At 36.5% G+C, this 25,121-nt stretch overlaps 1 protein-coding gene across 14 annotated transcripts in view; it reads right to left on the bottom strand.

Annotated features, from left to right (window-relative positions):
* The window catches only part of PPFIA2 (PTPRF interacting protein alpha 2), a 493,970-nt gene that overhangs the window by 315,788 nt on the left and 153,061 nt on the right, over positions 1-25,121 (bottom strand). The window contains exon 1 of one of the 14 annotated variants that reach the window (XM_044941892.2): positions 13,930-14,394. The exons of 11 other annotated variants lie outside the window; for them this stretch is intronic. In XM_044941892.2, the coding sequence (XP_044797827.1) occupies positions 13,930-14,010 (81 nt within the window). In that variant the 5' untranslated portion in view covers positions 14,011-14,394. Of the gene's footprint in view, positions 1-13,929; positions 14,395-25,121 lie in introns of those variants that run through there. 2 more of the 14 variants (XM_044941890.2, XM_044941891.2) reach the window with 2 other exon arrangements.

Genomic DNA, 25,121 nt, shown 5'->3' with positions numbered 1-25,121 from the left:
AGAAAAAGGCCTTGTGGATATTTAACCTTCTACCCAGCAGTTGTCTTTCAAACAGAAAGTACCATTTATAGCGCTGAAAGAACTCTATCTCCTCCTGTCCACTGCTTCTCAATGTGACATTTCTGCACTGACATCAGCTGGAATTTTGTTTAAAAATTAAGATTCCTTGGCCCTTACCAGATTTTCTGAATCATCTCTGGGGGTGGTAATACGGTAGCTTGAATTTCTGGATAATTATGTATTCTAAAGTTTGACAACCCATATAACAGCTCTAAGTATTTTTTTTATGATCCACAACAGAAGAAGAATAAAATAAGCTGTAGTCAATAATATAAAATCTGAAAGCCCAGTTTCCATTCCCAGAGAGAATTTGCATTGACAGTATGAAGTAGTATAGCCTTGGAAAACAAAGTATTTCATTCAACTCTTTGATACTTTAATAAGAATAATCCTAAAAATTATGCTGTAAGTACTACTGTGTTGTATCTGTACTTGTTGAACCCCATGGTAAACAATTCACTTGACCTTAATGACAACCCTTTGAGGACAATATTCCAACTTCATTTACAGATGAAACAACTGAAGTTAGACTATGTCACCTGTTTAGTAGGTGGCAGAGAATGATTAATACTTAGGTCTATCTGACTTCAAACTGTTATAATACAGCACTAGAACTGGAGTGGCTTGCCATTTCCAACAGTCAGTAAAGAATCTGCCTGCAGTGCAGGAGACCCAGGTTTGGTTCCTGGGTCAGGAAGATCCCTTGGAGAAGGAAATGACAACCCACTCCATATTCTTGCCTGGAGAATCCCATGGACAGAGGAGCCTGGCAGGCTACAGTCCATGGGGTTGCAAAAGTCAGACACGACTTAGCAACTAAACCACCACCACCACTCCTCACGCCTGATAACTTAAGGAAAATATTAGACAGTCAAAGAAAATTGAAGCTGATGTACAGCATGGTAATATAGAATATCAAACAGATTGAAATGGAACATCTAAGTGTTGCATGCAGTTCACATGAAGTGCATTGATCCTGACATCATTTAGTAGACATTAAATAAGAAAGAATATATTTATGTAAAATTTTGGAATGTTAAAATTTTTTTTCCCAAAATTTTTACAAAACTTATTTTGTTAATTATATCTTCTCTCCACCAAAAAAAAAAAAAAAAAAAAGAAAACAACATCAAAAATAATATAAACGTGCTCACATGCACATGTGCATACACACACACTCAGGCAACATAATGGGGTTAATCACCTATCTTCTCTTGGATAAATCATATTTTATAGTGACAATGTCAAGTTTAATTGACATAGTCTCAACAGAAAGCTTGGTATAAAAGGTAACTTGCAACTTCTGAGATAACGACATGTATCCTTTATATAGTCAGATACCTATTGCTACTGCTGCTAAGTCGCTTCAGTCGTGTCCGACTCTGTGCGACCCCATAGACGGCAGCCCACCAGGCTCCCCCGTCCCTGGGATTCTCCAGGCAAGAACAGTGGAGTGGGTTGCCATTTCCTTCTCCAATGCATGAGAGTGAAAAGTGAAAGTGAAGTCGTTCAGTTGTGTCCGACTCCTAGCGACCCCATGGACTGCAGCCCACCAGGCTCCTCCATCCATGGGATTTTCCAGGCAAGAGTATTGGAGTGGGGTGCCATTGCCTTCTCCGCTGATACCTATTAAGCACTCACAATTTGTTCACCTAACGAATATATATGGTGTCATTAAGGAACTCATAGTATAATGGGGAAACTCTACACCTACTTAAATTTTGTGTGTGTGTGCTCAGTCCCTAAGTTGTGTCCAGCTCTTTGCAACTCCATGGACTGTACCCCACCAGGTTCCTATGTCCATCAGACTTCCCAGGCAAGAATACTGGAGTGAGTTGCCATTTCCACTTCAGGGAATCTTCTCGACCCAGGGATTAAATTCGTGTCTCCTCATTTTCTGTATTGGAAGTGGATTCTTTACCACTGAGCCACCTGGGAAGCCCCTACTTAAATTAGATTGGTGTTAAATAAGTAAGCGCAGCATTTTACAGGATCTCACCAAGGATGGTGGTGAACCTAACTGGGAATTGTGACACATTCATGAAAGACACATACTGTACTTGGTTTGAAAGAATGAGTGAGTTTGGAACAAACAAGTAGAAAAGGGGGAAAGAAAGTTTTAGGACCTCTGAGGAATATAGAGATGCAATTGCTAATTTTTTTGTCTTAAAGGAAGCCTAAAATCTGTTTGAGCACCACAGTCTTTCGATAGTATACCTCCTTATAAGTGAAGTCACTCAGTCATGTCTGATTGTTTGCGACCCATGGACTGCAGCCCACCAGGCTCCTCCATCCATGGGATTTTCCAGGCAAGAATACTGGAGTGGGGTGCCATTTCCGTCTCCAGGGGATCTTCCTGACCCAGGGATTGAACCTGGGTCTCCCTCACTGCAGGCAGACTCTTTACCATCTGAGCCACCAGGAAAGCCCATACCTCATTATAGTAAATAGAAAATTGCTGGGACCTAGGTTGAGCAAGCCAGATAAAAGGTTAATACATATAGATGATGGCATGTTTATGATTCAGTGAGATCCAGGTTGGATAAAACAGACTTTCTCTCTCTTGAATTTGAATCTTGGGAATGGAGAGAATACATATAGAGCTAACCTATTTGGTGACAGCACTGTGAAGAGAAGCCTCTTCAGTTTATTCCAGTACAAAGATGCAAAGCTGTTCTGATTCATATGTTCTCTTCTTCAGAATGTCTTCTCTGCGCACTTCTATGCTTCCTATCTGCTTCCTATGTTCTATATTTCTCCTTAGCATTTATCAACATCTAACATATGATACCAGAGAAGGCAATGGCACCCCACTCCAGTACTCTTGCCTGGAAAATCCCATGGACGGAGGAGCCTGGTGGGCTGCAGTCCATGGGGTTGCTAGGAGTCGGACACGACTGAGCGACTTCACTTTCACTTTTCACTCTCATGCATTGGAGAAGGAAATGGCAACCCACTCCAGTGTTCTTGCCTGGAGAATCCCAGGGACGGGGGAGCCTGGTGGGCTGCCGTCTATGGGGTCGCACAGAGTCGGACACGACTGAAGCGACTTAGCAGCCGCAGCAACAGACTATACATTATCCTATTTATTTTACTGTTTCATCCAACTAGAATATAAACTTCATGTTTCACTTACTCACTGATACACATTATCCTATTTATAATCCATTTTGCCACCCCCACTGAATATAAGGTAATTTTTTACTTGCTCACTAATTTATCCAATGCATAGAATAGAACCAAGCACTTAGTTGACTGCATGAGTCAATAAAATTGCTTCCCATATCATTCAAATATTTCTCTTTTGAATAACATACTGCAGTCAGTTTTTGTTGCTTGAAAAGAGCCTTAACTGAACTTTGTTTTTAAATATACAAAATGCTTTCAAGTACATTTTCTCATATCAACCCTGCTACTGCTGCTGCTGCTAAGTCGCTTCAGTCGTGTCCGACTCTGTGCGACCCCAGAGACGGTAGCCCACCAGGTTCCCCCGTCCCTGGGATTCTCCAGGCAAGAACACTGGAGTGGGTTGCCATTTCCTTCTCCAATGCTTGAAAGTGAGAAGTGAAAGTGAAGTTGCTCAGTCATGTCCGACTCCAGCGACCTCATGGATTGCAGCCCACCAGGCTCCTCCATCCATGGGATTTTCCAGGCAAGAGTACTGGAGTGGGGTGCCATCAACCCTGCAAAATATATTTATTATTCTCATTACTTAAAGGTAAAGAAATTGAATCTCAGTGAAGTTTAATAATTTTTGTATATGTACACATTTCAAGTTGCAGATATGAGACTCCAACAGTCTCACTTGCACCCTGCTTTTTGTACTCTGCCTCATCTTGAAAATCTCCAATACAAATGTTCCATTGAAATGTCACTGACAACTACCCACTTTTGTGTTTTATCACTCAGACAGACTCATTTTCTATATCCAATTGAAACCTTTTCTGTTTTTATTCAGACTCACGTATTCCTGAAGTTTTCTTACCACATATACTGAACAACTTCATTGTATTCAAACCGAAAGAACATTTCTTTTGAGTGGCAATGAAAGTGAAAGTGAAGTTGCTCAGTGGTGTCCAACTCTTTGTGACCCTATGACTGTACCCCTCCAGGCTCCTCCATCCATGGGATTTCCCAGGCAAGAATGCTAGAGTGGGGGCCAGTTCCTTCTCCAGGGGATCTTCCTGACCTAGGGATTGAACTCAGGTCTCCCACATTGCAGGCAGTCTCTTTACCGTCTGAGCCACCAGGGAATCCTAGTGGCAGAGATGATGTCGTTTTTCCACATTTTTTTCCCTGACTACATAACATCCACAATTTTTTCCATCTTTTCTTCAAAGATCTGTTTTTCAATAATAAATTGTTGGCAGCATTCTGTATTAAAGATTTATCTCTGTATTTAATTTAAAATGTTGTACCCTAACAGGCTATATATAATGAAATTACATTAATGTAATGTGAAAAGTAAGAGTAATTTTCTGGATAATCTAGTTTGTGGCATTCCGTGTATATGATTGTAATGCTGATCTTTCCCCACAGAGGCACAAACTCTCCTACATTTTCTTTAGCTTATAATAAGTAACTATTGTATCCTTATTACTTACAATGTTTTATTTGCTCCATTTAATCTTTAATATTACATACAGGCAAAATATTTAAATAAATATGAGAATTACCTAATAGTGCTAACTATACTAACTTTATTTCAGTTGTAATATTTCATGAGGTAAAAAACCCTTTAAATTTATATTATTAAAGAACAGCTATTCATTCTACTTCTATTTTTGGAGAGCTTACTAAGTACCAGGCATGATAGAATGCTCTGGGAATCACTGTTAAATAAAATATAATTTCTCAGAATTTATGTTTCTAACAGTATATTATAGAAACATTGAGTAAAGTGTAATTTTCCAGTGAGTTTTTTTCTTTAAAAAATGAAATTTCAATCAATTACTTCCTATGTTCATTAAGATTGAAGACTGACCCACACTCAGTTCAACCTTAATCTCATTAGCACTCTGATTGCTTGATTTTTTTGTCACATTTGCCAATATTTATTCCCATTCCAATTTCCATTTAGGGAGATTAATAAGAAACTCATTTATTAAGACTGATCCGAAACTATGCTTCCAATCCTGGCTCAATTCTCAGTTCTACCTGATGTCTGTTATCTCGGGCTCAGCGATCTTCCTCTCTCTTGATCCATTTTCACTTTGTTCACCTTATTTCTCAGAAGATGAAGCTTTCTTCCTTCCAAGCCCAATGTTGTAGTTCTTCCTTTACCCTCACCCTTCTTGATTTCTCTAGTCTTCTCTACCCTCTGTGGATACATATGTAAAGGGTCAAAGGAAATACATAGTTTCTTTCTTGTTTTGCAAAATAGTTTTTGCTTTATAAATGAGTAAAAGTTGAATGTTTAGGATATAGTAAAACAATAGTCATTGCTCTTTTCAGAATACCATGCTAGCTCAGGAATGAGACTATTTGTGAAAGTCTCTTAGAGGAAGTATTTTTTTCTTCCATCACCATCATCATAAGGTTGTACTGAATAAGTACATGAAATTACCTAAATTATAATAGTAATATCTATATAAACAACCTCAGATATGTAGGTAATACCACTATAATGGCAGAAAGTGAAGAGGAACTAGTCTCTTGAGGAAGGTGAAAGTGGAGAATAAAAAAGCTGACTTAAAACTTAACATTCAAAAAATGAAGATCATGGCATCCAGTCCTATCACGTCTGGCAAATAGAAGAGGGGAAAGTGGAAACAGTAATAGATTTCATTTTCTTGGGCTCCAAAATCACTGCAGATGGTGACTTCAACCACTAAATTAAAAGACACTTGCTCCTTGGAAGAAAAGCTATGACAAACCTAGACAGTTTATTACAAAGCAGAGACATCACTTTCCTGACAAAGATCTGTATAGTCAAAGCTATGGTTTTTCCAGTAGTCATGTATGGATGTTCTTGAAAGTGAAAGTCACTCAGTTGTGTCTGACTCTTCGTGACACCAGTGAGAGCTGGACCATAAGGAAGTCTGAGTGCTGAAGAATTGATGCTTTTGAACTGTGGTACTCGAGAAGACTCTTGAGAGTTCCTTGGACTGCAAGGAGATCAAACCAGTCAATCCTAAAGGATATCAACCCTGACAGTTATTGGAAGGACTGATGCTGAAGCTGAAGCTCCAATACTTTGGCCACCTGATGTGAAGAGCTAATTCACTGGAAAAGACCTTGAAGCTGGGAAAGATTGAGGGCAAGAGGAGAAGTGGGCAACAAAGGATGAGTGGTTGGATGGCATCACCAGCTCAACGGACATGAGTTTGAGTAAACTCTGGGAAACACTGAAGGTCAGGGAAGCCTGGTGTGCTGCAGTTCATGGGGTTGCAGAGTCGGACACGACTTAGTGACTGAACGACAACAACATATAAACCCTTGATGTCAAAGTATTTTCAGAGAAACAAACAATGTGCTATTATTTTTGGATAATTTTCCACAAGGCAACTCTAAGAGTTTTGAGCATAGAAATCTGGTGTTTTGCTCATTATCACTAAAGTCTGGCATAATGGGGATGTAGAACAAGGTGTGTCAAATGATTTTACAAACTAATATAAGAGAATTAATTTTAGATACTCTTCAATTTACACACAAATTCATTCATTCAGAAAACACATACCATCTATACAACAAGCATCAGGCTAGGTGTCAATAAACAAATATGAGTAGTTAAGTAAAATAAATTTTATGCTTTTCTGGAGTTCAGCAAAGACACATACAAAAAGGCAGGAGCATCTAAACTAGATTCAGAGGTGATATTCAAGGAGAGGTAATTAGGAAAAAGCTTTCAAACTGTATTTGCAAAATAAACCAAGCACACACACTCCAAATGACAGTAATTCTGGGAAGTCAGTAGGTTCAAGGATTTCATGCCCAGCCCCACCGTTCTACCCAATTCTCCTCATTCTCTGCCAAAGTCTTTTCATCCACTTCCAGCTTCCCCTAACCCTGTAAACAGACGACTCCCACATTTACGTCAACTCTTCAGACAGACCTCTCTCCTGAGAGCCAAACCCATATTTCCAACTGTCTACTCAATCTGCCCACAACCAAACTCAATACATTGGTTTTCAAAACTGCTCTTCCTCTATATTTCTCTCTCCCTCAATAGAAACTTTGGAGGTAATCTTGCCTTTTACTGTCTTGTCTCCTATATTCAGTATGTTAATGAATTTTTAAAATCTCTCTCTTAATGACTTTTCCCTCACCCTTAACATCTCTTAGTTCATACCCTTGCTACCTCTAGTGTGTTTTGCAGACCCCCCTTTGGCTCCTGCTTCTGTTGTGACCGCAGCTTATTGACCTCTTACTAACTAGCAGGCACTATGCTCCCTGAATTAAATACTTTATCTTAATGAAAGTGAAGTCGCTCAGTCGTGTCCGACTCTTAGTGACCCCATGGACTGCAGCCTACCAGGCTCCTCCGTCCATGGAATTTTCCAGGCAAGAATACTAGAGTGGGTTGCCATTGCCTTCTCCCTCAGTAGAGTACATATACACAAATAGAAAACAGAGAAAATGAACCTAAATACATGACTACCAAATAAAGAAGTCAGAGAGTGGAAAATGTGCTCCCAGCTAATTCTGTACCTTTCATGACCCACTATTCGCCTTGATTTGGGCAATTCTGTCCTCCTGTAAGTCAGGGATAGGAAACATGGTACCTTGGCATCAGTTCAGTTCAGTTCAGTTCAGTCGCTCAGTCGTGTCCGATCTGTGCGACCCCATGAATTGCAGCACCAGGCCTCCCTGTCCATCACCAACTCCCGGAAATCACCCAAACTCATGTCCATGGAGTCGGTGATGCCATCCAGCCATCTCATCCTCTGTCGTCCCCTTCTCCTCCTGCCCCCAATCCCTCCCAGCATCAGAGTCTTTTCCAATGAGTCAACTCGTCTTAGAAAGTAAAGTGAAGTCGCTCAGTCGTGTCCGACTATTTGCTACCCCCTGGAGTATAGCCAACCAGGCTCCTCTGTCCATGGGATTTTCCAGGCAAGAATACTGGAGTGGGTTGCCATTTCCTGACTGAAGGGGAAGGAAATTGGCAGTAGGGACATTAAAGAGGGTGCTCAACTCTTCTTAAGAGCACCCTAATTAATGTCCCTACTGCCAATTTCCTTCCCCTTTAGCCAATACTTGAAAACTTAAGTTATTGTAGTTAAGTATATAAGTGAAATACATTTGTGGACCTCACGCTGGGAATTTTACCACCATTTATATATTTCTATGGGGAAGTCATTCTAGATGAGGATACATTCTTTTCAGTCTATAATTCAATTCAACACCTATGTACTAATTACAGTTTTGTGCTGCACAATCTCTTGGTGTTCGTGATTTAACAATGAAAGAAAAAAAAAAAGAGGACAGAAGGGCCTGTCCTCACAGAACAGATAGCGTAGCCAACATCTATTAAGCAGAAACCTCTACAGATGGAAGAGATATGATCTCCTATGGGGAGCCCAGGAGGTACTCATTGTTTTCTATGGTTGATCTCACTAATGTAAAGAGTATTCTTGTGTAAACAAAGGTGTGTATTAAGCAAATACTTCCCCCCTTGGTTTCCCTTTTTACCTTTCAGCACAATTTGATTGGCAATTTGATTACTATAAAAACATATTTCTAACTAGAAGAAAATTGTCAATAAGGATTACATGAGAAGATGTAACTAAACAAGAATCTCAAGTTTAAAAACTCAGTGAGTCTGCAATACAATGTTTTGAAGAAGTAGAGCTAAATTTCTATAAGTTTTTGAATTAATAGATCAACAGAAGATTAGAAATTACATACCTTGAAATAATTTTGCTGATGTATTTAATCATCAACTATTTCAGCAGAAGAACATAGGGGAAAGAGTATGGAATTTTGGGTTCAGTAACTCTGGATTCAGACATATATCTTATATTATTAACAACTACTTTAAGTACATTTTTGAGCATCAGTTTTTTCTATCTTTAAAGCAGGGAAATCATAATTTCATAATTCCTCTAGGTTTTGTTTTTTTTTACTTTGGAAAGCCACTTAATAGTTTTTGCTGTCCCATCAACCAGCCAAGGCATAATCCAGTATTCCAGCTAAATGGTAAACTGAAGCCTATCATTTCTCATTGAAAATCCTTGAATCCTAAATTCAAGTTCCTGAGGATCTGGACTTGACATTCAAACCTACCTTTATGTTCTTGAGTTTGGACACTGACTTTTAGCCATTTCGTATCTCCAGCTTATGTTTTAGTTATATCAAAGTCTGCCTTTCCCACACACCAAGAAGTTGTCAGTCTACTTGCTTGAAAGACTTCTTGCGTTGTCTCTACCATTTATAATCATAATCATGACTGCATATAATTGGGTGACAAAGAAAAAGCTCGCTTCTCTCACTGAGCTGGGGAAGTCTGCCTATGTTACTCTATAACCCTAGAGCCAAAGGGTCTGTCTTATTTCTATTGGGCTACTTTGCTTTCATTTTCTATTAAATACAGAACATGTTCCAAGCATACTGATAGATATATTTAGTGCATTTTTTAAAAATATCAACAGTAGGAAGTTAATATAATGTGCTTCAAATAATATGAGTAACAGTGGATTCCCAGGTATTAAAAAAAAATGATAGAATATGAAAAAATCTGTTTTTTCCTCTGAAAAGCCAGAATTACCTCAACCTCATATGATCACAAAGATATGGTGCCCCACACTAATTATCAGTAATATCTTTTGAGTGAAATTGTTCATGCAATTGAGATTTTCAATTTGCCTATTACTCTTCTACATATTTCAAGTAATAGTATCTGCTAAATTAAAAATTATACATTAAACAATTTTAAAGTTCTTTTGATAAAGTATAAAAAGCCTCAATTACTAAGGAATTATACATAGGTATAAAGAAAAAAATCTCAAAAATGTTTTGTCTAGCTGTAAAAGAAATCTATTACAAAAACAATGAAATTAAAACTTTTCTGAGAACCATAATGTAACTGTTATTTATTTTGAAGAACCCAATGGTGGTACTCAAAGGCTTAGTTTTAAATACATTTACCTTTAAATATCTTTAGCTACTTCTCTAATAATATATATATCTCAACAAATGCTTATATAGTTTAAACAAAAAATTATAGTTTTTGTGTTGAATTTTCTAATTTTAATCATTTACTTTCCAACAAGCCCCACTTGTTATAGAGGGATAATAACTATATCCATTTGCTAGGGATGTAGATTAATAAAATGTTCTCAGTGATTAAAACAAAGCATATTAAGTTCTCCTGTAGTGATATACACAAGCAAATGATCAAAGAAAATGTACTTAATACATCATGAATAAATCAGGTGAATGAGTAAAGGCTTCACGGGGAGGTAGCATTTAAAACAAGTCTTTAAATAAAAACAACTTTTCAATAGACAGGTTCAGTGAAGAGGCAAAGAAGAGAAGCATACAGACAATTTTCTGGAAAAGCAAGTCAAGAAAGCAGTATGTTGCGTGAGCTCCAGATCAGGAAGAGCTTCTTTATAACAAACTAAAGAAACGAATTTTACTCTCTAACGACAGGGGACACCAACTATTCTAAACATGGAAATGGCACATTAATATGTTTCCCTGCTTTGTGGCAAAGTGTCTTTCTCTTGTTTTCAGTGGGTGCCAGCGGGCAACAGAGTCAAACACTTTCACACGTTCTTGGCAGTAAATGTTATTAATGCTAGGATTAAATGGCAAAGAAATATATCCTAAGCAGAAATAATTGCTCTGTGGGTGCAATAGATCAAAACTGGTCCCATCAGAAATTAACTCCTTTGGTTTGAGGAAGTGGTTTGCACACCACTTTTGCCTTGTTTTTGAAAGGAATATGCCATTTGTTACTTGCTTGCCTGAAGGCTTGCATAGAGTTCCAATGAATAAAATAGGTAAGTGTAGAATGAGGAAGCATTAATAAGCTCAGAAGAATATATTCCTCCTCCCTACTGTCTCTAGCAACTACTGACAAGCACCCCTCAAATCTTAGGATTCTGCAGTGTGAAAACCTCTAGATGAAGATACTTAATTTCTAGGAAATGACGGGGTAGCCTGGTGGTCATCAATACTTCTGGGAGAATTTACACATTATGTCTTGGTTAGCTTATCTACAGGTTTAATAAAATATAGTAAATAGTTTTACTTGCAGAAATAGAACTAAATATGAAATGATGTTAGGACATCATCTTTTATGGACATAAAATTAAAAATAATTTATTGCATTCATATATATACTTTAATTTTGTTTTAAAGTAGGTTTCCCATTTGTACATATTTGAGGACCATAGACTGACAGCTTTAATCCATTCAAATATTATAATTAATTTTAATTTTTGTCAATCAAAAATCATTCTAGACAACTATACTCTAGAACTTGAATTTTTAGAGGCAAGTTACTCACTAAATATATAGTGCAAATTGGGTGTTGGCATCATTCAGGGTGCAGGGACCTCTGAATGAAAAATGCAGATTCAAGTATTTTCATAGTGTATAGAACTGAGATCTCACTTATAAGGAAATTAATTTAAATTAAGTGTTAGTCTATACAAGATAGTATTTGCACATGTGAATAGAAGTGTAAATGTATGTGACTAAATTAAAATGCAATGAAAAATATAGGCTTGTAATTAGAATATCCTTCAGCTTCTTATTTGTCATCTTTTTACCTTTAAACAGTTCAGGTCAAATATGTTCTAAATCTTACTTTTAAAATTTGATATTATACAATTTCAGCAACAAATGACAGGATAGTTTAAACATTTGATGAGAAGATGGAACTGAAACTCAATATTATTCATGCTAAGCTATCTTAAATGTTTTTGCATATGTTAACTCTTGTGCTAGAATTAATTTAAGAAGGTAAGCATTAAAATCTCAGTTCCTTGATGCAGAATCATTTCAGAAATGCATTTATGCCATTCCATAATGAGAACCACTTTCAAAAATTTAACTAATCATTTCCACAAGATATACTTTTGACAAATGGTCTGTTATTTTATAGCATCTCATTTCTCACGACAGTACTACAATCAAAAGTACATCACCTTAAAATAGGCTAATGTATATATAAATAAGAAAGATAATCATGCATAATTCAGTCCCTTGAAGACAAAAGCAAAGAGTTAACTTTTATAAGCCAGTTTTCATGCTTTAAAAACCATCCTTCTCTTCCACCAAAAGCAAAAACAAACAATAGCAACAAAAAGTTAAACACACAATGCCTGTTACCACAAATGTCAGGATCAAATACCTTTTTGTGATTTTAAAAATGTAGCAAAATAGATCTCATATTTGTCAACATTTCTATTTTATCTGATATCTTAGTGCTTTTTACATGAATTGTTATAACATCAGCAAAAAAAAAAAAAATGAGTGGTTAAAAATCATTCCAGTGTGTTTTCAAAGAAAATCACCTGTCAGGAAATGTGTCAGCAAGACCTGCTGAAAGAATTGTAAAACGCCTGTCATGACTGAGCATATGGAATTTACTGACCCTTAAACTTTAAGAGACTGAAGCAGAATACCCAATGTCAAAAACTGCCCCTAAGAGGCAGCTACAGGATATTGTAAGGAGTGTTTATATCTCAGTGTACGAAGAAGAAAAAAGTAATAATTCTGTACAAGAGCCCCAGGGCAGTTGCATTTTGAATCACTGCCACAATAAGTTGATCGCCACTGGGAAGCAAAAATATTCTGTAACAGCACAGACTTGCACTATCAGTAGACATCAGTGTAAAGCAGGAGAGGCAACAGGATTAAAAATAGAAGTATAAGAAGGAGGAGAGAGAGAGAGAAATTATATCTACTGCTATAGTGTGCAAAGGCAGGAGCTTTTAATAAATCATAGTGCATTTATTCAGAGCTTCTTTTTAGAAGAAATATTACCTCTACTATATTAATTCTCTAGGTTTTTGCATTTATTTTTTAGTATATTATAACTCTATAGCTAAAACAATTAAATGCTAGGCTGTTCATATTCCCAGGGTATAAAATATACAGAGAAGAGTTTCATTCCCCCTTTTAATCTAATGATGATATGATTGAACTACAAAGTAAACCTTAGCACTGAAAAATGCAATTTGAGGATAAAAATGAGGTAGAATATGATTTACTTTAGATGTAACCATTTTCTAGACTGATGACTGATTTATTCAAAGGCAACTGAAAGTCAGTAACAGCTTTGTAACACACATTTACATTTATATTGTAAATCATTTTGACTTTTTGATAACACAGGAAATCTTCCATCTTAATGAGTTTCTACTTTACCTCAAATAGAAAAAGCATACTAAACATGACACTTAAGCTACTGTATTATTGATTAATTTTATATTGCACTCATAAAAGTAAATAACAAGAGTCATGTTAAGCTATGTATAAGAAATACAAAATTTTTCTAAGCCTACAGAACATAGTTTGCAAAGTTCCATAAAATGTCTTTTAATTTTATCTTCTCTGTAATATATCAGGGAAGGAACTTAATAATTTTCACCATATTATATCACCATATTATATCCATAAAGAACAATTTCAGGAGACTATCTTATAAACCTTGTAAATATGATAATATAGCAGATTTAAAAATCCTTGTGAAAATTAGTTCATTATTATTTGGCTTGAATTCACAGAGAATCGTAATGCTATCTCATTTCCATATCAAAAAACCTGGATTAAAAGGACATGCACATTTTCTACATCTTACATCCTCTTTAATACTTTCCATTTTGCAGTTTTCCTTCCCTTATTTTTCTCTTTATTAAAAGTTGGACTATGGATTAACTCCCTAGGTAGTGAAGCCATTTAAAGCACACTTACTTGAAAAGTATAAAACCGGGTCCCATTAGGAGGATGCACTTTAGGGGAGCCAGAAACGGTGTTCATATCCGAGAAGATCATTTCTGATCAGAGAGACAATATAATCCACAAGGAGCTACAGATGCAGAGCAGAGAGCTTAGCGTACAGATAAATCCGTGCATGCATTGAGGGAGGCTAGAGTGTAAAATGAAACCTGCCCCATCCTTCTTAGATACACAGTGATAGCATTTTGAATCTTTCTTCTACGTTTGAAATCTAAGCTGAAAGGTCATCAGCTGCTGACCTTTTGTGCAGCTAGTTCTTTAGAACATACAGTGTTTAAAAAAAAAAAATTAAAACACCGAAGGAAAAAAGCAAGAACCAACAATAAATGGAGCTTGTGCAGAATCTGGCAGTGCTGTGGACCTGCCCATCTGTTCTCAGTGATAATCACCTCCCTCCACCACAAGTCTAGCAGAGTGATTATGCTAAATATCCTGGTTAACCAATAACATACAGTTTCAATTCAGGGAAACATGCACGGTGTAATTCTGAGGACCTCTCCTGACTAACCTGAAGCATGTTTTCCTACACCATTTAAAGATATATCTAGTAACAAAACATAATTTCATCACGATTATTTCTGTACCTTTCTAAATCTCTTTGTTACTCATGTATTTTCAACATGATTTTAAATTTTAAAGCCTTTAAAAAAAAAAACAGTTCTTTTTAAATTGTATAAATTGTATAGATCAAATCATATTGTAGCTGGCTAAAACTTTCTGGGGCAAGGCATATAATTCAGTAATGCTATATAATCTAGGCATATTATCAAATAAAATGTATCAATTATTTTTAATTTTCTGCTTTTAAATAACATCATGAATATGAATGTATCATTGCTTTCTTATTTCCCTCACCTTAATTAAAAAAATGATATCACAATAAATGCTTTACAAAGTACCATACATTTATTCTAAATAATTACAACTTTATCTCATACATGTAGAAAATAATTAATAAAACATACTTTAGATACATGAAAATTTTGACCCAAACTCTCAAAATATTGATTATAAATATTTAGACTGTGTTGTGATGCATGTCCATTTTTCTATGTCTTTTTACACAAACTGTTCAGTCTGTCTAAAGGATCATATTCAGATGACTTTACACTTTTCAGAGGTAAAAATAAATGTTCCATTTACACATGGTTCAAAAGTGGAGACTTCAGGAGGACAGAGATTAAAAGGAACCAAAAAATGTGTCTTTGGGAATGTATCTAAGATGACATAGTTATTCACAACCAACAACCAGGAACTAACTGTTCTGAACTTGAAGACTACAAAAGTAATATGCTGGTGATGAGCTCTTAAAACTTAAATTACTATTCCTTTTTACTTTTGAATTTCTAGTTATGATTCAAATTCATAATATCAAAGAGTAGAAAATAGAAAGAAATTCTTAATTCCTAGAATCCCTATATTCTGTCAAGTTATGTAAGTAGGCAACTGTTTACTTACCAAGCCACTAAACAAAGCAGAAGATAATGTGTTAAATTAATGTTTAATTGGGGGATAATTTTAGATTTATAGAAAAGTTGCAAAGGTAGTACAAAGAGTTTTCATGTGTCCCTCACCCAATTTCTCTAATTGTCAACATCTTACATTACTATGGTATATTTTTTAAAACTAAGTAACCAATACAGAACATTACTGTTAATGAAACTTCAGACTTCGCTTGGATTTCACTAGTCTTTCCAATAGTGTCCCTTTTCTGATCTAGGTGCCAGTGGTGGGTACCACAGTTATTGGTTTTTTGTTTTTTTCCATAGTTTCCTCTGGTCTGTGACAGCTTCTAAGCTTTTCCATATTTTTCAGGATCTTGAAGACTAGAAAGAATTTCTGGTCAAGTATCGTGTAGGGTATCTCCCAATGCTTGGTCTGATGTTTTCCTCAAGATTAGACTAGGTTGAAATGGCAACCCATTCCAGTGTTCTTGCCTGGAGAATCCCAGGGACGGGGGAGCCTGGTGGGCTGCCGTCTATGGGGTCACACAGAGTCGGACACGACTGAAGCGACTTAGCATGGGTTTTGGGGAAGAATACTAGAGGGGTGAAGTGTCTGTCTCATCACATCATATTAATATTAGTGAAGTGACCTCACCACATCGTATTAGGCATGAACGATATCCACATTTTACCAGTGATGTTAACTTCAGTCATTTGGTTAAAGAAGTATTTGTCAGGTTTTTCAACTATAAAATTACTCTCTTTCTGTTTCCATACCCTATTCTTTGGAAGTTGTTCACTCTATTCTTTGGAAGTTGCACACTCTCAAAGAAGAAATATGGAGAGGTGAAATTAAGCTTTACCTCCCTGAGGGGAGAGTATGTATGTATATTATATGGAATTCTTCTATACAGAAGCCTTGCATCTCTCCTTCGATTATTTTTTCAATTATTTATTTATGTAGGCATGAACTCAGGTATGTTTATTTCATACTTTGGATTATAATACAATCTGTTTGATGCTTAAATTGTCCTAGCATTGGTCACTGGGAAATCCTTCAGGTTGGATCCTGTTTCCCTTCGATATGTTCCCATCATTTTTTTTTTTTTTAGCACAAATGATTATTTAAAAAAAATTTTTTTTCTGGTATAAATATTATTTGCTAAGATTACTTTTAGTCTCCTTAACTATAACTGTAATTAATACTGCAAGTTTACTTGAAAAGTCATGTTTTCCTTTTCTATGTTAAGTAGCCATATTATTTCATTCCTCAAATTAACTGCTTTTCCCCTTCTGATTTCTTAGCCCACGTGGGATTTGTTCCATTGATGCTCAAATAACTATACACACATACTAGTTGTGGTAATCAGTGGTGTGTGTATATATATATATATATATAATATATATATAATATATATATATTATATTATATATATATATATATATATAGTTCTTCCCTTTTAAAGATAAATGTTGGGATCATATTTACTGTTAAGAATGGAGTCATGTAACTCCTGCTCCCCAAGAGTTTTGAGTGGGAAAATGTCTCAAAAGAGATGAAGAGAAGGATATATGTGTGAAAAGGCACGAGATGGCATAGAAGTAGAGTGACTGGGAAAGCATGGCTGAAAATATTGCACGGCATAAGAAGTGACCCTGCTAGGTGTTTTTTGGGTTTTTTTTTTCATATAGAAACATTTGCTTATGTGAAATTAGTAAAGAGACTTAGTCAACACCCTTTTCCTATGAAATCCAGTGAAATTAGAACATACTTGCCTTTTAAAAATATAAGAAATGTAGAGACATATTCTCTTACTTATAGTTAATTACTTTTCCAAATAGCTTTCCAGGAGGATTGTGGCTTGTCAAGAAATTCCATACTTAGCTTGACTGTTTTTGAATTAAATTAAGACTATGTTAAGTATTAACTTGAAAGTATAAAAAGTACATTATTATTCTGTAATATAAAATTTAATACACTGATGGTAGCAATCATCAGTTTCCAGGCAATATTAACCACAGGATGGGTAAATATGTCTGTTTCAATTACTACACACAGATCACTCCCTTAAATCTCTCGAGATCTATCTTTCACAAAGAGAAGTAAATTAACAATATTAACTCTAGACAGCTTAATGCCAGCAATCTCAAGCGCTTGAATTTTTACAGAAAAAACAAACTGAAAATAAAAAAAGATAAATAAATTACATTTTTTTTAAATGAGTAAAATAAAATTCTTCAAGCCAGACGCTTGTTTTTTAATAGACTTACAGAGATGATTCCCAGAAATCATATAATACATCCTTCTGCCTCTGGGAATAATTACCCTTAAGTCTTCTGAAATATAGGTTATCAGTTTGGTTTTATAAAAAGTTCGAGAATAGTTTAAAGCTACCATTTCATATCCTGTCAGGAAGATTAAGCACAAACATTTTTACATCCCTCAACACATTTTTTCCAACAAATAACATATCCTGCTTCAAGACAAGCAATTCAATATAACTTGTCTTTCATTCACTTATAGGCATTGGAAAACACACTCAAACATTTGCTAAAATAAGAATTTGCAGAGTTAAAGGAGTACAATGAGAAGGGCTGTTCATTTGATGTTAGTTTCCAATAAATGCTCAGGGGGAAATGTCATACTGGATGAAGAATAGGAGAGAGAGAGCAGAAGAAGGAAGAGGAGTAAGATGAGGAGGAGGTGGAGGAGGAAAGGAGAGAGGAGAGATATCAATACAGTTTTCATCATAGCATTATAAGGTAACAAAGAATTTTGTAGCCAAGCATTCAGTTAGAAGTCATGCCAGATGGAGTGAAATTTACAGCCCAGATGGGAAATACATCCTGGTGAATCCATATGGATGGCATATGGAAGACAGTTAAGCATATATTGCTATCTATCTATCAAACATCTATTTATTTATCTAAATATATATTCATAATTATGCATCACTATCCATATCTGTATTGTCTTTATATCACGAGCTTTTCAGGATGCAGCAAAGATGACCTTATACATATAGCCAAAACTCTTAGATTACGTCACATCCTGCTTCTGAGTTTTCTATTTTCTCACACTCACAGCACGTTGTTCATTCATTCACTTATTCATTAATTCAACAAATCTTTATTGAAGAGAGATGATGTGCCAGATACCCATTATAGTTACGACAGAAATGAAAGACAGGTGAACTGAGAGGAAATACTCATTTAGTAGCATGTCAGACATGATTGATCCAACAGGTATCATCAAGTCTAGCAATGAGAACTTGATTAAAGTATTTCAATTTAAAAAAAAGTTTCTAATGTCTCAGAGATATTTTGACAAGTTCAAGACTGTTTTTTAGCTAATTAATCATTCATTCATTGAGGTTGTCCCAAATAAATCAAGACAATCCTTGGTATCCTTCAAGATTTGTGACCATGTAGACCAAGAAAAAAAAATGGGCATATTGAAATAAAATTTTACAACCTTCCATTTATAACAAAACAAAAATATTAAATTTGGCTTTAATCAATATCTTGATAATAGTATGTTGCATTTTCTTACATTATCTCATAAAGTTTTATTTATGTCTGTACATATATGTGCATGTATATGCATATATGTGAATTATATACATATACACGTTCATGCACACATGTCATGTCCATATATGCATATAGACACACATATATGCAAGTATATTGCCTTCAAAATTCAAATTATAAAATGTTTAAATATTATCTTTTTATATTTTTTATTCTCTTTCACTTTAGTTTCTCTTTACCTGAACCACATCTTCCACAAATGTTTACCTGTATTATGATGATAGCCTATGAATACTTTATTTCTTAAATTACAAATATTAATTGTCTGAAATTCAGGATTAAATTTTGTTTTGTCTTATAACAGGGAAAAATATTAGCTGATTAGAACTCTAAATTTTACAAGTCCATAATTTCGTTACATTACATTGTTTATATTCTGAAATATACATCATCAATTTGATTTTATAAAAATCACATAAAGTTTTATAACAGGATGTTATTTCCTAATCTACCACTCTGGATATCAGATGCTCAAAAAGCTCAAGTTTTTATTATAATACTTAAAAGGATTTCAGAGCTCTGATTTTATACACATTAAAAACAGTTAGCTGAGAAGCTGTGGGTCCATTCTATGGCATGATAACTCCATATATAGTATTATATGCTGAACCTGAAATTGGATATGCCCCACATGCTGTACTATATAGTACAGTTTTTGCACTAAATTTCACTTTTCCTTTAAAAATTGGTAAAATTCTTATCCATTCATGACCAAACAAATACTTTCACTCTGGACAAATTTGTGTTCTCTTCTTCACTGCCCAGTTTCCATATATGTTCTCAGATACTATGCACTGAAGTTACTGCATCAAGATTCAGAGAATTCTCAGTTGGTCATAAAGGATCTGAATTTTAGTCTTTTTTAATCAGGAAGTATAATGCCTTGTTAAAGTTTGAGATAAAAGAATCTTCCTAGTGTGCTAAAGTTGTGACCTATATGGAACTTATCTTCTAGTCTGTCCCTAACAAGAGCCAGCGCCATGCAGGCCATAGAGCTGTTATTTAGTCACCAAGTCGTGTCCAACTCTGTGACCCCATGGACTGTAGCCCGCCAGGCTCCTCTGTTCACAGGATTTCCCTGGCAAGAATATTGGAGTGGGTTGTCATTTCCTTCTCCAGGGGACCTTCCCAACCCAGAGATCAAACCCATGTCTCCTGCATTGGCAGGTGGATTCTTTACCACCACTGAGCCACCTGGGAAGCCCATGCCACAGAACAGGTATGCAATAAATACTTGGGTAATGACTGAAACATTCTCCTTTGACTGGTTTGCTTCTCTCTTTTCAAAGACTACATTTTAATATTATCTCATTTTGACTTGTTGACTAGTCTGGACCATTAAAAAATCTGTTTCCTCATTCTCAGATTCTTACAGCTAGTATGTAGTATGTTTAATGTTCCAACTTTGGGCTGAGTACACTGTTTGGTATATAATAGGCAAGTCTTTGCTGGATGAATGAACAGAAATAAAAATGGACAAATATAGATATTCTATCAACTTATATTGTTTTTATTAAATAATGCTGTATAGTGGTTTAGAAAATATATTTAAAAATATATGTTGAGACACCTCACTTTATACACTGAGATGAATGCACTCACCCAAATGTACACATAGATAAATACATCTCCATGCACACATTCACAGAGCTTTGAGAGAAATATCATATTTCTCTCAAAATATTCTCTCAGATATTCTAATGCTTTTTTATGCAGTTCACTTTACATTTCATTTCAGTTCAGTCATTCAGTCATGTCCAACTCTTTGCGACCCCATGAATCACAGCACGCCAGGCCTCCCGGTCCATCATCAACTCCCTGAGTCCACCCAAACCCATGTCCATCGAGTCAGTGATACCATCCAGCCATCTCATCCTCTGTCATCCCCTTCTCCTCCTGCCCTCAATCCTTCCCAGCATCAGGGTCTTTTCCAATGAGTCAACTCTTCGCATGAGGTGGCCAAAGTACTGGTGTTTCAGCTTTAGCATCATTCCTTCCAAAGAACACCCAGGCTGATTTCCTTTAGAATGGACTGGTTGGATCTCCTTGCAGTCCAAGGGACTCCCAAGAGTCTTCTCCAACACCACAGTTCAAAAGCATCAATTCTTCTGCACTCAGCTTTCTTCACAGTCCAACTCTCACATCCATACATGACCACAGGAAAAACCATAGCCTGACTAGATAGACCTTTGTTGGCAAAGTAATGTCTCTGCTTTTGAATATGCTATCTAGGTTGGTCATAACTTTCCTTCTAAGGAGTAAGCGTCTTTTAATTTCATGGCTGCAGTCACCATCTGCAGTGATTTTGGAGTCCAGAAAAATAAAGTCAGCCACTGTTTCCCCATCTATTTGCCATGAAGTGATGGGACCGAATGCCATGATCTTAGTTTTCTGAATGTTGAGCTTTAAGCCAACTTTCTCACTCTCCTCTTTCACTTTCATCAAGAGGCTCTTTAGTTCTTCTTCACTTTCTGCCATAAGGGTGGTGTCATCTGCATATCTGAAGTTATTGATATTTCTCCCGGCAATCTTGAGTCCAGGTTGTGCTTCATCCAGCCCGTGCTTCATCTAGCCCAGCGTTTCTCATGATGTACTCTGCATATAAGTTTACTTTACACTAAACATCTTGATTATATCATCCCAGGAGAAACAGATTTAACTGATAGGATTAGAGAAATCATGATGGTAACCAATTCTATGCAAAGACCTTCAGGATAGCATTATTACCATGGTTAGCTTGGAATAATGAGATGATTAAAAAAAACATTAATTTATATGGATGCACATGCCATTCATAATCCCATGTTAAATTAGAAGGACTGCAAGATTACAGGAACAAGGGCATTATTATGCAAAACTCGGGAGTAGATTATCCAAACTTTAGAATATCTTATTTCTAACTCTTTAAATTCTCTACTGCCACAGTTGCCAAGGTAGCAAGTACATTATTTTCTTCTTAATTTTATTTTTTCCAAGAATTTTCCTTGAAAGCTAAAGCCAATCACTGTATGGTTTTATTTTCTTTTAAGAGCAAGAACAATGGCTCAGTAGTTTCCATTTATTGAATGATATTATATGTCAGTCATAGTGTTGCCTTTTTCAAAACCTGTTAAAGGAAGTATTTTATTTCTCACTTATATATATAAGGAATCTGAATCTTAGAAAAATTATAACTTGTCTAAGGTCACACAGCAGGTATGTGAGAGAGTCACTTACTTTCAGGTTTATCTAATGGCAAAACCACACTATAACTCAAAATTATATGTTGGCATTGCTTATCCACCACTGATTTTAATTTAGTACAGAAATATAAAAAAAGGAAAAAAAAAACACCCTGATTGATTGAATGATTGATTTCATACATCTAAGAATCTCTAGATGATGGGCTATCTGATGAACTATTTATTTTAATGTTATTAAAGTGCTCAGATTTTCCTAATGGATCAGTTGTGGGTTGTGAAAGAAAAGAGTCCACAACTTCAAGTCTTTTGACCTGAGCAATTTCTCAAGTGTTTGGTCTGATCCATGGAAGGGCCTTCCCGGATGGTTCAGATGGTAATGAATCTGCCTGCAACACAGGAGACACAGGTTCGATTCCTTGGTTGGGAAGATATCTGGAGAAAGGAATGGCTACCCACTCAAGTATTCTTGCCTAGAGAATTCCATGGACAGAGAAGCCTGGCAGGCTACAGTCCATGTGGTTGTAAAGAGTTGGATAACTGAGCAACTAACACTTTCTTTGTGTGTGCTTTTTTTTTTTTTTTTTTTGGTCTTATCCATGGAAGAATGAAATAGCTACCAACTGAGATGAAGAAGACTGCCAGAGAAGCAGGTTTGGGGACAATTCAGTTGTTCAGTTTTGCACATGGTGAGCTTGAGGTTTCTGCTAGGTATCTAAATAGGGATTTACAAGGCAGTTAAATATACAAATCTGGATACCAAATAAGCATACAGATGAAAACCAAAAGACTGGAATGAATGCAAATAGAAAAGAAAAGAGGTCAGAGCCAAAGCCCTAGTGCACTCTATCTATAAGCATCTTGGGAGACCAGCAAAGGAGAATGAGCAGAATTAATCAGCAAAGCAGAGGGAAGACCAAAACAATGATGTGTTTGAAAGACCACTGATCAACCTGAATCCAAGAAGTGAGAGTGATCATCTGTATCAGATGCTGAGACCAAGTAAGATGAAGATTGGCTCTTGGAGTTATTAATAACAAAGCAGAGGTTGGCTTCAGTGGAGGGTTGCAAGAAAAGCTGATTAAAGTAAGCTTAAGATAAAATGGGAGGAGAGAAATTGGAAACTGTGCAGCAAAACATATTGCTGCAAAGGGAATTAAAGAAATGGCACATTGGCTGGCAAAAAGAGAAAGGAGAGAAATAAGAACACGTTTTGCTGAGGGAAAGGCTCTAGGCAGATGATAAAAAACTGATGATGTAGAATGAAAAGAGGCAAATTTCTGCAGTAGATGAGAGGAGATAGAATCTATTAGAAAAAAGACTAGCTTTAGAGAGGAAGAGGATCCCATCTTTGATAACGCATGGAAAGCAGAGTACTGAATACCTATTTTGGTAACTGTGGTGGTGAGAGGTGGTGCAAGTCTCCAGGGACTTAAGAAGAAAGGTTATCAGCTGACAGTAAATTGGGGAAGGGTGCTTTGAATGTTGGAGATGTGACAGAATGGTATAAATTAATCATGTAGGAGAGAGAGAATATTAAAATACATCCATATTAAAGAACACAGATTAGATATGTGAGCAAATTAGTTGACTTTACTTCTTTAAATTAAAGGCTTTGGCAATAGATGAGTGGGCTGAGAGAAGCTACAAAGTTTTCAGCTTGGCAAAAGGCAGTTTAGAATGGAGGCTCACTGGAGGCAGGCAGTTCCAGAGATTAATGAAAGGAGGGAAGAATAAAACAAGACATGATTCTTGTTAATTCTCTCAGACTGCTTACCCAGGAAATCATTTCGGCTTTGAAGAATACCAGTTAGGCCAGAAGTGAAGAGGGAAAGGCTACCCACTCCAGTATTCTGGCCTAGAGAATTCCATGGACTGTATAGTCCATGGGCTTCCAAAGAGTCAGACATGACTGAGCAACTTTCATTTTCATTTCATTATTACAGTGGTGTCCCTGCCGCTCGGGGGGCTTCCCTGGTGGCTCAGCAGGAAAGAATCTGTGTGCAATGCAGGAGGTGGGGGTTAATCCCTGGGCTGGGAAGATCACCTGGAGAAGGAAATGACAACCTATGCTAGTATTCTTGCCTGGAGAGTCCCATGGACAGAGGAGCCTGGCTGGAGTCCAGGCTTTGTGACTCTCTAGGTCAAAAAGAGTCAGACACAACTTCGTGACGGACCACACATGCACACGGGGACGCACAATGCCTCATAAACTAGAAGGGACTTCCCAGAACAAACATCCCTCATTTTCATTCTCATAATCTAACTTGTTGGTGTTCAGTCCCCAAGTCGTGTCCAACTCTTTGTGACCTGCATGAACTGCAGCACGCCAGGCTTCCCTGCCCTTCACTATCTCCCTGAGTTTGCTCAAACTCATGTCGATTGACAGCAAAGCCATCCGACCATCTTGTCCTCTGTTGCCACTTTCTTCTCTTGCCCTCAATCCTTCCCAGCTTCAGGGTCTTTTCCAATGAGTTGGCTCTTCGTATCAGGTGGCCAGAGCAGTGGAGCTTCAGCTTCAGCATCAGTCCTTTCAATGAATATTCAAGGTTCATTTCCTTTAGGATGGATTGCTCTAACACCACAGTTCAAAAGCATCAATTCTTCGGCACTCAGCCTTCTCTATGGTCCAACTCTCACATCCATAGATGACTACAGAAAAAGCCATAGCCTTGACTAGACGGACTTTTGTTGGCAAAGTAATGTCTCTACTTTTTTAATACACTGTCTAGGTTTGTCATAGCTTTTCTTCCAAGGAGCAGGCATCTTTTAATTTCATGGCTGCAGTCACCATCTTCAGTGATTTCAGAGAACAAGAAAATGGAATCTGTCACTATTTCCACTTTTCCCCCTTCTATTTGCCAAGAAGTGATGGAACCAGATGCCATGATCTTTGTTTTTGGAATGCTGAGTTTTAAGCCAGCTTTTT

The sequence above is a fragment of the Bubalus bubalis genome, chromosome 4, assembly GCF_019923935.1.
Source record: "Bubalus bubalis isolate 160015118507 breed Murrah chromosome 4, NDDB_SH_1, whole genome shotgun sequence".
In the NCBI taxonomy this organism is placed as follows: Eukaryota; Metazoa; Chordata; class Mammalia; order Artiodactyla; family Bovidae; genus Bubalus; species Bubalus bubalis.
The sequence above is the reverse complement of the archived record's forward strand: the minus strand, read 5'-3'. Positions and strand labels throughout refer to the sequence as shown.